This window comes from Aythya ferina, assembly GCF_964211825.1.
Source record: "Aythya ferina genome assembly, chromosome: 4".
Classification (NCBI taxonomy): domain Eukaryota; kingdom Metazoa; phylum Chordata; class Aves; order Anseriformes; family Anatidae; genus Aythya; species Aythya ferina.
In genome coordinates this window covers 60691779-60705256 of record NC_140300.1, presented here as the reverse complement: position 1 = coordinate 60705256, position 13478 = coordinate 60691779, and the positions used below count along the sequence as shown (strand labels likewise).

General features: G+C 34.9%; 1 protein-coding gene across 12 annotated transcripts in view; it reads right to left on the bottom strand.

Moving 5' to 3' along the window:
* SGCZ (sarcoglycan zeta) overlaps positions 1–13478 on the bottom strand; it is a 449004-nt gene that overhangs the window by 122939 nt on the left and 312587 nt on the right. For all 12 annotated transcript variants that reach the window (XR_014692796.1, XR_014692797.1, XM_084518527.1 and 9 more), the window contains one exon: positions 5803–5904. Coding sequence is in view for 10 of the 12 variants with exons in the window: in XM_084518527.1 (XP_084374653.1) it covers positions 5803–5904 (102 nt within the window). In the remaining 2 variants the exon portion in view is untranslated. The remainder of the gene's footprint in view (positions 1–5802; positions 5905–13478) is intronic.

Below are 13478 nucleotides of genomic sequence, written 5' to 3'. Positions count from 1 at the left end.
CTAGGATATGGCATTTCAAAATAAAACCATTACCTCATTAGTCACAGTCACCAGAAATATTTGACCTTTTCTGTATGTATAAATTTAGTTATAGCCTGTTAAGACAATTCAGGACATATACCCAATTTAGGTGCATACAGATACTCTGGAAGAAAATTCATGGTCTCTACAGGTCAACAGCTTAGCTATTAGTGAAAGCCTAAAACCAGCTGCTGAAAGGAGAACTGTTTCTTTTGATAACCAAATATTTTGCTCTTAAACTAACCTGAAACAGATTCAGCATTTCTGTACAGCCAGAAAGAAATGCCATTAGGGTACCCTAAAGTAAAGTTTTGCTTTGAAGTCTCCTTAAAATTTCAACATATCTGTCAAAACATTTGTTTTCCTTAGTTACGAGAAAATCAAATATTTAAAAATATAAGACATATAGGGAATTCTCAGAGTTTTGTGTGTTTGGTTAGTTTATATTCATTCCATGTTTCTCATTTAATAGATTTTTTTCTAATGACTTTTAACTAAATCATTAAATTGTATTCTCTAGGGGTATATGTTGAAAACAAACTCAGGAAATAACTTTTAACCTTGTTAATTATACTGAAAAAAAAAACAAAAACACCAAACAGTACTCCACTGCCCCTAGTTTGATGGGCAATAAATTACTTGCCTTATTTGTAAGAGAGACTGTTTAACAAAGAGAAAATTTGATTTTCTTCGACATTTAAGTACTGTATATGTGAATGAAAAAGATCAGTGAAGCCAAAAATGCATTCTGAAGAATACACCATGAAGTGCTTTTATTGTTTCTATTCACAAATGTGGTAGCATGGATCCATGAGCAGGATGATAAAGAATACTGAAGAACAGAAATATTGTAGTAATTTAGGTTATTGCATTGTGTGTTATTTAACATCACACATCTAATTAATTATCTTAGAACTTAGTTTGCATTATTTCTTTGCACCAGACCAATGCAAGTGACATATGGAATGGAAAATACAACACTGCCTTAATGTCTGCTTTCAGCCTGGTAATTTGATCAGAAGTCTATAAACAGTAAAATTCAACAATAAAGTACATGTACTCTTGTTCCAGGGTTATAAAGAAGTCACCTCAGGATCAAACGAGCCCTTAACAACTCAGGTTCTGACATGCAGTTAAGCAATTTTTTGAAACTACAGATTTATTTTGGTGAAAACAAGAAATTTTGTGTAGAATATTTCAGTCTTTTTTTTTTTTTTTTTTTTTCTTTTTCTTTTTTCATGACACAACACACACACTCTTGGTGTCCATAGAAAGCACAGTGGTAAAACGTAGCAGAAATGGCTAACCAAAAGGACCAAGGTTAGGGAAACAGCATGCTCTGAGCAGTCTTCTGATCTGTATAAATTCTACAGCCAAAGCCTGAATGAATATTCAGTTAACCACAGACCTGAAGTTTTCATTACTACTTCTCAATCAAAAGTTGTATAATGGTGGGAGATAATATCCTAAGTTAGAAATATTATAAATTAGAAGTTTTTATTTATTTATTTATTTTAAGAATTAATGCATATCTGTTTTCCAGTTAACTCCAACTATTTTAGCATTTATCTTTAATATTCAGGATTTCAATGTGCATTGCATTTACTTGGCAGGGGTTTGGAAGCAAGGGGCTGGAGCGGTGGCCTCTGTGAGCAGAGCCCAGCAGCTGCCCCATGTTGGATCAGAGCCAGCTCCAGCCAGCTCCAAAGGGATCCACTGCTGGCCAGAGCCGAGCCAGTGACTGGTGCTGGTTGGGCCTCCAGAAGAGCAGATTTCAGAAAGGAAAAAAAAAAAAGAAAAAAGCTGCACAACAGCAGCTGGAAGACAGGAGTAAGAACCAGCCCTGCAGACCCCGAGGAGGGAGGGACCCCACGTGGAGCAGAGGCAGAGTGATTGTGAAGGAGCGACGGAGATGAAGTGTCAGGGACTGACCGCAGCCCCCATTCCCCTATGTAACTTGTGAGGAAGAGGTAGAAGAAGGTATATGGGGAAACATGTTTTAATTTGCTTTTAGTTTCTCAGCATTCTAGTCTGCTAGTGAGAAGCAGTAAATTGTATTATTCTCCCTATTCTGAGTCTGTTTTGCCCATGATGATAACAGTTGAGTGATCTCCCTGTACTAATCTCAACCCTTGAGACCTTTTCATCATATTTTCTTCCCCTTTCTTTCCCTTTGAGGAGTGGGAGTGAGAGAGTGGTTGTGGTGGAGTTCCGCTGCCAGGGTTAAACCAGAACACAATGAAACATTCACGAGACAAAAGGCGATTCTTCAACCTATATACAAAGTTCAATACAGCTCTTTTGTTAAATAGGACTTTCAGGTTTGCATTCAACCTTGCATAAACAATCCTATTTCAGGATCCAGGCATACTGCAGACAAAAGCACTCATTTCAACATGTGTAGGCACATGTGAGCTTTATGGTATTATACCTAGCCACCCTTAATATTGAAACTGTGGCAACAAAGAGCTCAGTTCAGCCTAGCTACCCAACAGACTTCTCCAGGTCTCTTATCAGAAGTAGTTCACTATCAGAATCAAAAGTGAACCCTGTGCTATCAGTAAACATGTTTTATCAGCTCCAAATCTAGCTAACTAAAATTTTATCAGCTCCCATATAAGCACAAAAACTCCGCTCATACCTCTTAGTCACAACATAGTGCATCTTCTGCTGCATCCTGCTGATAACATCACTGGTCTTCCCACCTAGCTCTGCGTTGTACCGTGTGGTGGGAAAGTGGTAAAGCCCTGACCTGCAGGGCTGACAGCCCTGCACAAACCTCCCGGGAGAGTCTCATTCAACAAACCATGCAGAGGAAATACACCTGTTCCACAAAAAAACTTACTAAACACACTACAGCTTGTTTCAGGATTTAATTGAGTGATGTCACTTCATTGTCTCCATTCTTTTAAAGGGGAATAAGTAAATTTACTTAAAGAGCAAATTCTCCTTTCAGAAAATAAATAAAATATGCATGTAAAAGACAGCAAACATAGAGTTTTAAATGTGTTTTGGATTGCATGGTACATTTTAATTCCTGTATGCATCAAACTTCAATCATAAGTACTTCTATGGAAAGAGGGGGAAGAGAGGAAGCACTCCCCACCCTCGTTATCACACCCAAAGCAAGTACTAACAGCTGGTGTGCTCTTCAGAGCCCACTGTCTGTATTGACCAGGTCTCTACTGACTATAATGAGAGCTCAGAAATGTGGCTCACACTTAGATTTCTACAGCACCAAGTTCAATTCTGTAAGTGACAAAAGAGCTAATGTCACATGCAGATGCCATATACCTGGGGACACTCCATGCAGAGTTGCTGCAAACGCCTGCCTTAAAGCTTAACAGAGCTCCAGGGTTGTTTTCATCACTCCCTCATGCCATTCACATTAACATACACCACAAGCTAAACTTTAGCACAATAATTACTGAACAAGCTTGCAAAGGGCTGGGATGTGCATCTGGTTCACGAGTACTGCGAGATGAGAACTAAGTACACATACATACTACTTTTTTAGCTAGATAATGAGTGCTTTAATGGTACTAGATAGGTATCAGTAGATCTGCAAAACCAATAATGTTTTAGGTAAAATATTTTGTCTAGCTAATGATCTACTCTGTTGGTTTGAGGGCACTTAAAATCTGTTTTCATGAGCCTCACAGGACTAAAGTGACCTTGTGTTAGGCTACTGTTACACTTTGGGTTCTGCTCCTTGATAGTACTTAAATTTGCATGCATTTTTTCCTTAGATTTTTTTTTTTTTTTTTGGAGTTCTGAGTGAAGTTGGGACCCTACTTGAATCCGCGTGAAACAGAAATTTTCACCTTTATTTCTTAAGAAACAATGTTCTACAATATGAAGCCCTGTGCAAGCAAACATCGCAAATCATAACTCTCACGTACTGGACATGGAACAATAATAGACACCATCCACTTGTAGAAAGGAACTAGGAAAAAAGCACAAACCATGAATAATGTTCTGCAATCTCTAGGAAAAAGGTATGTTTCCCTGAAGAGTGCAGGTACAGGTTATACAGCCTGGGAATTTTACAAAGATTTCACAAGGTCTACAGATTGGAATATTCGTACTAAACAAGCTCATGCTTTAGGCCTGCTTTTAAAAGGATTTGTTGTACTCAGTATGAAGGTCTAACAGCAACCTTAAAGTATTTTATTTATTTAGAAATAGATAAAACACAAAATATTCTAGTTGATTTAATCAATTCTTTAGCTTCAAAACTATAAAGGAAATATTAGAAGTTTATAGAAATTATTTTAGACGTACTAGTGCCTTTTCATGGCAAAGTGGTCTAGGAAAAAATAATAAAGCTAAAGTTCCCCATTGTAGATGCCTTTCCTTTTTCAGGAGGCAGAATCTGGTCTTACTGATTGACTTGGCAGAAGTGTTTGCTACTTAAAAAGTCATTTATGCACTTATGCATTGACTGTTTTGTTAGTTGTAGGGTTTTTAATAGTAGATGTGTTTTTGCAGCATTCTAGTCAATATCAAAGGTATGGTATTTGCATTTATTTAGAAATAAATGTATTATTGACTTTTTTTTTTTTTTTTTTTTTTTTAATATAGATTTACCTTAGCTAGTAATGCATATTTTTAGCTACTACTGTAAAATAAACATTATACACAAGATTTTCTATCAAATTGGATGTATGGTGAGTGGAAAAGTCAAAGAACGTATGTTGAAGAAGTGATCAAAATTCAATATCATTGGGGAATACATTGTTAATTAAATATTAAAGATTTTTTCATTATGTAGAACAATATTGCTGCTCTGTTAAATATTGAAAGGTAGTAGTTTTACAGGGAAAAAAAAAAAGGACCAAGAGACTTGCCATTCATCTCACACATCTATTAACATGAGAATGAACTAATTAAGAGAGATGGGAAACTGTCATGATCTCATTTATGAACGTACTTGAGACATTTCTTATACGCACAGAAGATAGATATCAACAGATTCTAAAGGAAGAATTTTCCATAAAGGCACTTAGGGTAAATATGTTTTCATTCTTGTCAACTTTTGCTCTATGCATCTTAAAGTTCTTTGCACCTGGTTGACTGAAAACCATTGTAACATTCCTCTCTGATCATAGATTAATATTTGTATGGTAAAAAGAAGAGATTTTGATTATTTCAAAATTACTTTTAATGCACTGGAGATATTATATATACAGCACAAATGAGTCCAAACTACTCAGTCAAAATGAACTACACTGAATTTCTGAATGCATAATATTTTGATTGTCTTTTTTCCTCTGTAATACCCTTGTGCTAACTGATAAAACAATTGCATTTAAACAGTATTAAAAATGGTTTGCTTTGAAAAATGATATGATAGAGATGTTATACAGCTTAACAAGATTGCTTGTACTTAACTAGGGAGGGAGGGAAAATCACCCTAGCTAATCCTTCATTATTTCACTATATTTTGCACACAAGCAATCTTGTATTTCTCAACTTCACATCAGATGAGGAGGCAAATGCTCCATTCACAATGCCATGGTCATTTCAGGTATAACATATACAGACTTTAAGTCTCATTTCTTAAGGATAAGGTATTTCTTTTATTCAGACAGGCAAGGTTTCAGGGGAAAAAATGGTTTTGACATGAAGGAAGTTTTCACTGTTAAGGTATTCTCAAAGCAGACATCTACTGATCACTAATTTAGGAGGTGTAAGAATGAAACTGTAGTTTGCGGCTGAAGAGACTCATTTGTATTAGTTATAAATTAAGAGGAGAAAAAAAGAAAAAAAACCACCTACCTTTCGGGAATTGATTTCTTTCACGTATAGTGGAAGTAGAAATTCAGATATTCCTTCAAGTCGTATTCCTTTTTTAGTGACTCTCAAATTTCCCATTCCATCCTACAATCAATAATATATATACATTTCACTTTATGAAATAACCTTATCCAGAACAAGGTAAAAGGAATACAGTATCTGACCTACTATAAAGTAATGAGTGCTAGAATAGAAATGGTGAATTGAAAGGGAACTCCCACAAAATACAGAAGAGTAAACGTGTACAGCCATATGATAACAGGAAGGACTACCAGATTTACAGAAATGGAAAAAACAATAATGAAAGGTCTAAGTTTTATTTTATCATCAACCAATGACCCAAAAGCACATTTTTCATGAAAATAAATTCTTTTTCATGGTTAGTAGCCAAAGCATAGCAAGGCTTGTGATGCTGGCAAACTGAAATATGACTGAAGACACCTAGAGAGTCCAGGCAACCAGTTTTGAGTAAAATGGAGACAGATACAATTATACACAAAAGTCTAGTCCAATATAAGATTACCCTGTTATTATTATGTTTTTGAATCTCTGAAGATTTGCCGTACAAAAATACTCTGAACTCTCTCTCTATGATGTATTTATTTTGCTTTTCTGAAACACTACCATCCTGTGTCTAAGAATGGAATTTCAGTGGGCCTATGAAAAAGTTCACATGAAGTCAGTTTCTGCTAAAGTTTTCACTGAACCCAGCCCTCCTGTTCATTTTGACAGGAGCAAGACAAAATACAGACAAAACTTCTCCTAGAACTGTGGTATTTAACTGTGCAACCTAGTGGTGAACTGCACACAATATTCCTTGGCTGGACCTTCTGCAAGGGTACAAAAGTGACCTTTATTGTGGAGGTGAAGCTAGATTTTGAATTACATCTTCTAAGCCAAGCAACTGATTATTTTAAAGACTGAATGTAATATTTTCTAAAGCAATTGATTATGTGTAGTGTAATATTAGAAAAACACGATGTCGTTTCTATACTTTGAAAAAACATACAGAGGAAAATATCCTGTAGGAAGAAAGACAAAGGTTTCCTTTTATTAGTAGCTCCTCATGTTTACTAAAAGTGTGTTGATGGTGAAAAGAACTTCAAAATGCTCTTTGTTTTGATCTAGATGGAAATTTAAAAAGGGCCACTGCAAAAGGCTGGATGAAACAAGGCAACTAAATGATCCAATGCTTACTAAGATATATACATATAAGAACAGCATATTCTTACTGGACAAACACTGAAACTTGATTGATACTTAGGGACAGGATCACTTTGCACACTGAGAGATTCAAAACTTATTATCCCTAGAGGTCTATTACTATATTTATGACAGAAGATGTGCAACCAGTGGAATTCAACTTGATCTACTTAAGTGCAAAATTAGCAAAAGTAACCTAATTGCTGATTAAATGCTTAGAAGCAATTACTAGCTCTATTGCAGCAGAACAGTGAGAACTTGCATTTCTCACTGCTGGCTGAATTGCGAAACTAGTAACCTCCACCTGCTGGGCAGTCCTGCGCAGATGGATGGCAGTGTCACCAGCTGCTATAGCTGGAGCTGGAAGAGGGCACTGAATTAAACACATTTATACTTTTCAAAGATACTGTAGCCACTGTAGCTATTCCCTGTCTAAAGCAAATAATGACGTCAACATGGCTGGTATTTGATTGATACCACAGTATCTGAAGTAGAACTCTGATAATGTTAGCACTTTAAAAGAAGAAATAATTTGCATTTTACACAATGCAATTTAGCTGATATAATTTCCCAAACACAATGAAGACAGAGTGTGAGACTGCTTTGCAAGCTATGACAGATCTGTATAGAACATACTTTTGGAAATCATGCATTCACATGTCAGTTATGAAAGCATGAGCCTAGCTGTCTGACTACACAGCCAGAAACTACCAGAGTAAATAAAATAAATACATACATAAAAATATAAATAATAACTATAAATAATATAAAAATAATATAAAAATAAATATAGAAAATAAATAAATAAAAAATAAATAAATATTTCCAAAGTAAACAAAATATGGAATAACAAAAGCTACTGCTAAGGCTACAGAATGTACTTGTTAAACTGTTGTGGCACCAAGAGAAATTTAGCAGACGTTTAGCAGAAAAATTTAAATTTAGCAGAAATTTAGCTCCAAGAGTTCATATAATCTTTAGCAAAGCTTATAATTGATTATATTAAGCCAAGAACTGCTTTACTTTTACTGGCAAAAATGCTATTTGCATCAAACTGACAACTGAATTATCAAATAATACTCCTTAAAGAAATGATAGTTTAAAAAAAAAAAGATGCTTTTTTGACTTAAAAAAATAAAATAAAAGATCTCTATAAAAATGGTTTTATATAGAAAGCTTACAAATACCTGAGTTTTTTATAACAGAGTGGGATATGAAACAGTGGTGGCTATTTTTGAGAAGAAAGTAAGGTAAAGATATCATACATTGCTTTTCCATGCACAATCCGCACTAATGCCCATTAATTCTAAATTTAAACAATCCCAGTTTTTTTTTATATGTGCTATAGGAATAGCATACAAAATCATAATAGGATAAAGTAACCTGAGAAAAGACAACAATCATGTTGCATATTTGGCAGCGAATATATATTTAAAATGAAATAGATACCGATTTATTGATGCAGATATAAACACATTTTATAACTGAAAAGGCAAATCCAATATGTTGCTACATCTGGTTATGCGGAACGTCTGTAACTGCCAGGCACAAAATGCTACTACTAAAGATCAGAGAATTCAATATTCCTGGCCTGGAGAGAACAAGAAGGAGAGTGTGATACTGCAGTTCAGGAATTAAAACTCTCATTGAGTCAAGAACAGAGTTCTGATAGACTCTCCAGTAATTTATCATGCATCTCAAATGAAACAGATAGTCAGTAGGCACCAAAGGACTCTTATAACGTAGAGATCTTTTAAATCCAGATTCTGTCTGAAAGAAATTCTGTCTGAAAGCTCACAGTCTGAAGAGGGAAGCACTGCACAAAACATGCAGTAAGGGTAAAACAACATTTAAACAAAGTAAAAGTATTTAAACAAAGTACTTAAACCCGAAGTACTAACAAATTAATACATGTTCAATGATTGCAGGCATTTTTGCAGAGGCTAAACTTGAGAAGGAATCTGGATGTTATGGTTGCAGTGCTATGAAATAGCACAGATGAAACATTAAGTGTATGAATGTGCTATGCAAATGGGGGAAGAAAAAAAAAAAAGATGGTGAGAGATTATAAGAAAGGTGGCTGAAACAATGAAACCAGTGAGACATTGAAACAGAGAAAAAGAAAACTGGATTTGCTGTTATGGTACAAAAAGCAGATAATGTGGAGGGTCAGAGAGCATGATGGGGATAACTGGGAATATAAAGACACTAGCAGACACGTTGTGGATAAAATGGAAGAGATACATGAAAGGTTAGGAGGAAGATGACAAAATTATTGGTATTGTGTTCACACACACACAAAAGGCTGTATTCCATAAACAGAGCTGGAGCACAATTCCAGCTGGAGGAAAATGGTGTTTGGGCATGGATGTATAAAGAAAAAAAATGTAGTCAGCTACATTCCTGTAAATAAACAAACAAACAGATAAATGGTAGAGGCATCAGCAGTGAAAACAGAGGGGGGTTTTCCTGGTTTGCAAGGAAAGGTAACTGTGAATATCAGTAACTGTAAGCTGATAGCAAGATATCCAGGAAAAAGCACTGGAATGGCAAAAATCTGGATTGATGGAAATATCTGCCTTCATCCATCTGCTGAAAATAATAACCAAGACTGTAAATGACAGCCAGCAGTAGATATCATCGGGGAAGAGTTGAGGAAGAAATATATAGTACAGTGCAACAATGTTTGAGGGATACATGTTGACTGAGGAAAAAAACCTATACAATCTGTGGGAAGGCAGTACTGACAATGAGATTTTAACTGGAAAAGCTGTTAAAAAGGAATAAAAGTCAGACTACTATGCAACCTAAGTGGAAATAGAATATTCTGAATAGATAGTAACCTTATGATTTTTAAACATGTAAAGCACAGCCTGGATTCTTCAGTTATGAAAGTAAACTTGAAATGAAAATAAAAGTCTATGCGTGCTTATATGAACAGAAAACATACCTCTCTAGATCAGCTAATAGGATCAAATGCATCTCACTTGCTCAAAAGTTGATTTTGTTTTCTGGCCTGGATAGCTATGTCACTTTTCTTTTGTACATTGATGTGTCCTTCGATATAATATGAAAAAGACAGAATTTCACATGGTCTGTCCTCACATCATATTTCAGATTAAGGTACAATCTTCTTACTTTTTTTTTTTCTTTTTTTTTTTTTTTTTTTAACAATACATTATGAACCGTTTGTTCTTAAACAATACAGAGAAATATAGGATCTAACACTGCCATTTTTCTCTCCCCCCATGCATCCAACATTTCAACTATTTAAGATTTTCAGCCCTGTTGAAAATCAAGTAGAATTTAATAGTTTTGATAGAAACTATGTGGTGAGAAGGATGGGAAGTTTAGACCAATCAGTATAAAAGACAAACAAACAAAAAGCAAAGCAGAAAGCCAACATCGCTAAAGCTTTTGGACATGAAACTTTCTTTTCTTTACTTGGAAGCATACTCTGTTTTATTATTTTCTTTAATGTTTTGTTACGTCAACGTGCCAGAATGAGTCTACCAAGATTTTTATGCCATCTAAACTATTTTCCAAAATAGGTAAAGTATTAAAAAGCCACAAATCACCCAAAATCTTTTAATCATCTAAGGCTGACATGGAACATCATCTCATTTTGCAGCCCTTTCTGCTTTGAAACTCCTAACCCTTTTATCTTCACTTGCAGCTGAAGTGAAGTAATACAGCTGAAGTGAAAAGTAACACGAAGGGTCTGGTGTTTTGTTGTGTTCCCACACACTGCTGCAAACCCATGAAGACAGCAGTGAAATGAAACAATTTTCTCAATGACTCTGGTAGCCAGCACAGATCTGTCACTAAAATGAAAATTCTATGATTGAGTTAATCTGTAGTCAGACTAACATAAAGCCATTTCCATCCCAATTCAAACTCATAGCATCAATCTTTAACAAGTCAGAAAATGCTGTGCACTCCTTAAAATTCCATACATCATGTAGATAAAATAGAAGCATAAAATAGGGTCAGGGAATGGCATTTTTGTTTGTTTGTTTTCCCACCGTAATCACTGGCAAAATTAGCAAGTAAGAGCTAGAAAGGTTCCAGGTCTATGGAGATTTGGTTACAGAACACCAGAAACTAGGTAAAGGTAGGTAAATAGGAACATAAAACAGATGCAGAAGGTCTGTCTTTCTTCCAGAGATAAACACTGAGATGTGGTAAATCCAGAAGCATTATTTCCTCTACTTGTCATCTTTTCTCTCTTCCTTTCTACATATGAAGTTTTCAAGTAATAAATATACTATAAATCATTTTAAACTAATTTCCAATCTGGAAAACATATTTAAACTGTACTGATCCCAGTGAGATGAGTAGTTCATTACTTGGCTAAAATACATAGTTTAAGCACTGTAGAAAAAAATAAAAACAAAAATAATGAAGCAATTGAATTATGTCAGCAAATGTAGAAATAATAGAAGATGGACCCAAGAGCAAGGTGGAAGAAACCCCCACCACCAACACCATACTGCTTCTGCTGAAGAATGATAATGACTCATTATTATACACAGGGAAGGGTGAACCAAACACCAGCATAAAGACTGGATAGCAGAAGTGGGTGTCAGTTTTAATTGTATCATTACTGTGAACAAGCTTTAATAATTGCATGTTTTGGGTATTACTCTAGCTGGACTAATACTATTTTGACAAGACTGCTAATGGTTTAATTAGACTAATAATAAATTATTGGATGTGTGTGTATGCATGTGTTTATTTAGTCTACATAAATTGCACAGTTATTCAGCCTCCTTCCGTGCCTTTGAGGCTTGGCTGTAATTTCAACACCATGTCCTGAAGAAGCTAATTTAGTCGTACTGAAAATGTAATCACATATTATCTTCCCCCCCCCCCCCCATTTTTTTTCCTCTCAACTAAGTGGTTGCTTGACTTCAGAAAGAGCAATGAAAAGTTACAGATTGTCTAGCATGCTGACATTGAAGGACAATAAACAAATGCGCTATTTGTACAATAGAGGTCATCTTTGTTGACAAATATTTACTTTTATGAAACAATTCTAAATCTGTACACTGCTAAAGTTTGTTTGTATGCATGAGGCTTACAATTAAAATTTTAGACCAGAGGCTCTTCCATTTCTCTAGGAGTCTCTGCAAAGGATTTTTAGCACTTTTACATTCCAGACCTTACACTGAGCTAATGTTAGACTGATGGTAAACTAATGATAACTTGAGAATTAAAAATACTATTTATGGTTTGGGTGGAAATGTGTTACAGTTCAGTCACATACACAAAATAGGTTGCATATTGATGGGATCTCATGGTTTTCTTATTTTTGCACTTGCCTTTCACTGTCTGACAAGAGCAAACTTTCAACATTTGAGCCACTAAACTCCATGTGCTCTTGCTCATTTAAACCTAAAAATACTTCAGAACTGTTTCAAAAGAGGGTGGCTAATCAGAAGAAAAGAAGACATTCAAGACAACTGAACTAGAGAATGAGCCAGTTCCTCTACATCCATATATTTTGATTTACATGTATAACTAAAGAATAATGTTTCTCGCAAAGATTGTATTTTTTTTTTTTAATTATTTCAATCTTGTTTTCTATGAAACAAAGCTATGACAAAATATTCACCCATCCCTAGTACAAGTTTAGTTCATTTCACTTCCACTTACATAGCTTCCTAATAATTCTGGACCGTGCATCACAGTACTGGAAGAACTGGGGCAGCAAAGAAAGAAAGGAAGGACCTTTTCAGCAGCATTTATTCCCATTCAGAACTTTATAAATCATGTACTGAATTAAGTAGTGGACTTATTTGAAAGGTTTTGCAAAAGGCTATTATTGTCTTGCACTACTGAAAATTCAGCTATAGCTTAAGTGCTCCTGACATAATGGCTTAGGTTTTCTTTTTTTTTTTCTTTTCCTTAAAGACAGATTGTATACCTTCTTTAGGTATTTTAGGTATATATATCTATATCTATATCTATATATAGATATATATTTATACATATATTTATTTTTATATATATATTTTTAGGTATATTGTACTTTCTAAGCTATCTTTACATTTCAAAATATTTTCTTAACCCATAACCTGAGCCTCCAATGCTGTAATGCAACCACTTTACTTCTATTTAACCCTCCAGATTATTGCTTAGACTAAATTATCAAGGTCCATTGCAGCTCCTTGTATGGCCTTTTCAGCCATAATGCCTCCTGTTGGTCTGTCTGCCTTTAGTTCATCCATGTCTTAGAATGAAACAACCAGAATAAAACAACCAGAACAACCACAACATATGAACATAGGAAATTACTGTAGCTAAGCAGAGAAGCATTACCTCACATATTTATTCCAGCATACCTGCTTTTTTTGCACTATTGTTCTATTATTGATTTATGATGTGCTTGGAATCAGATACCTTCTATCAGAACAAATGAATTGGAAGATTGTATTCCACAAACCTGCTGG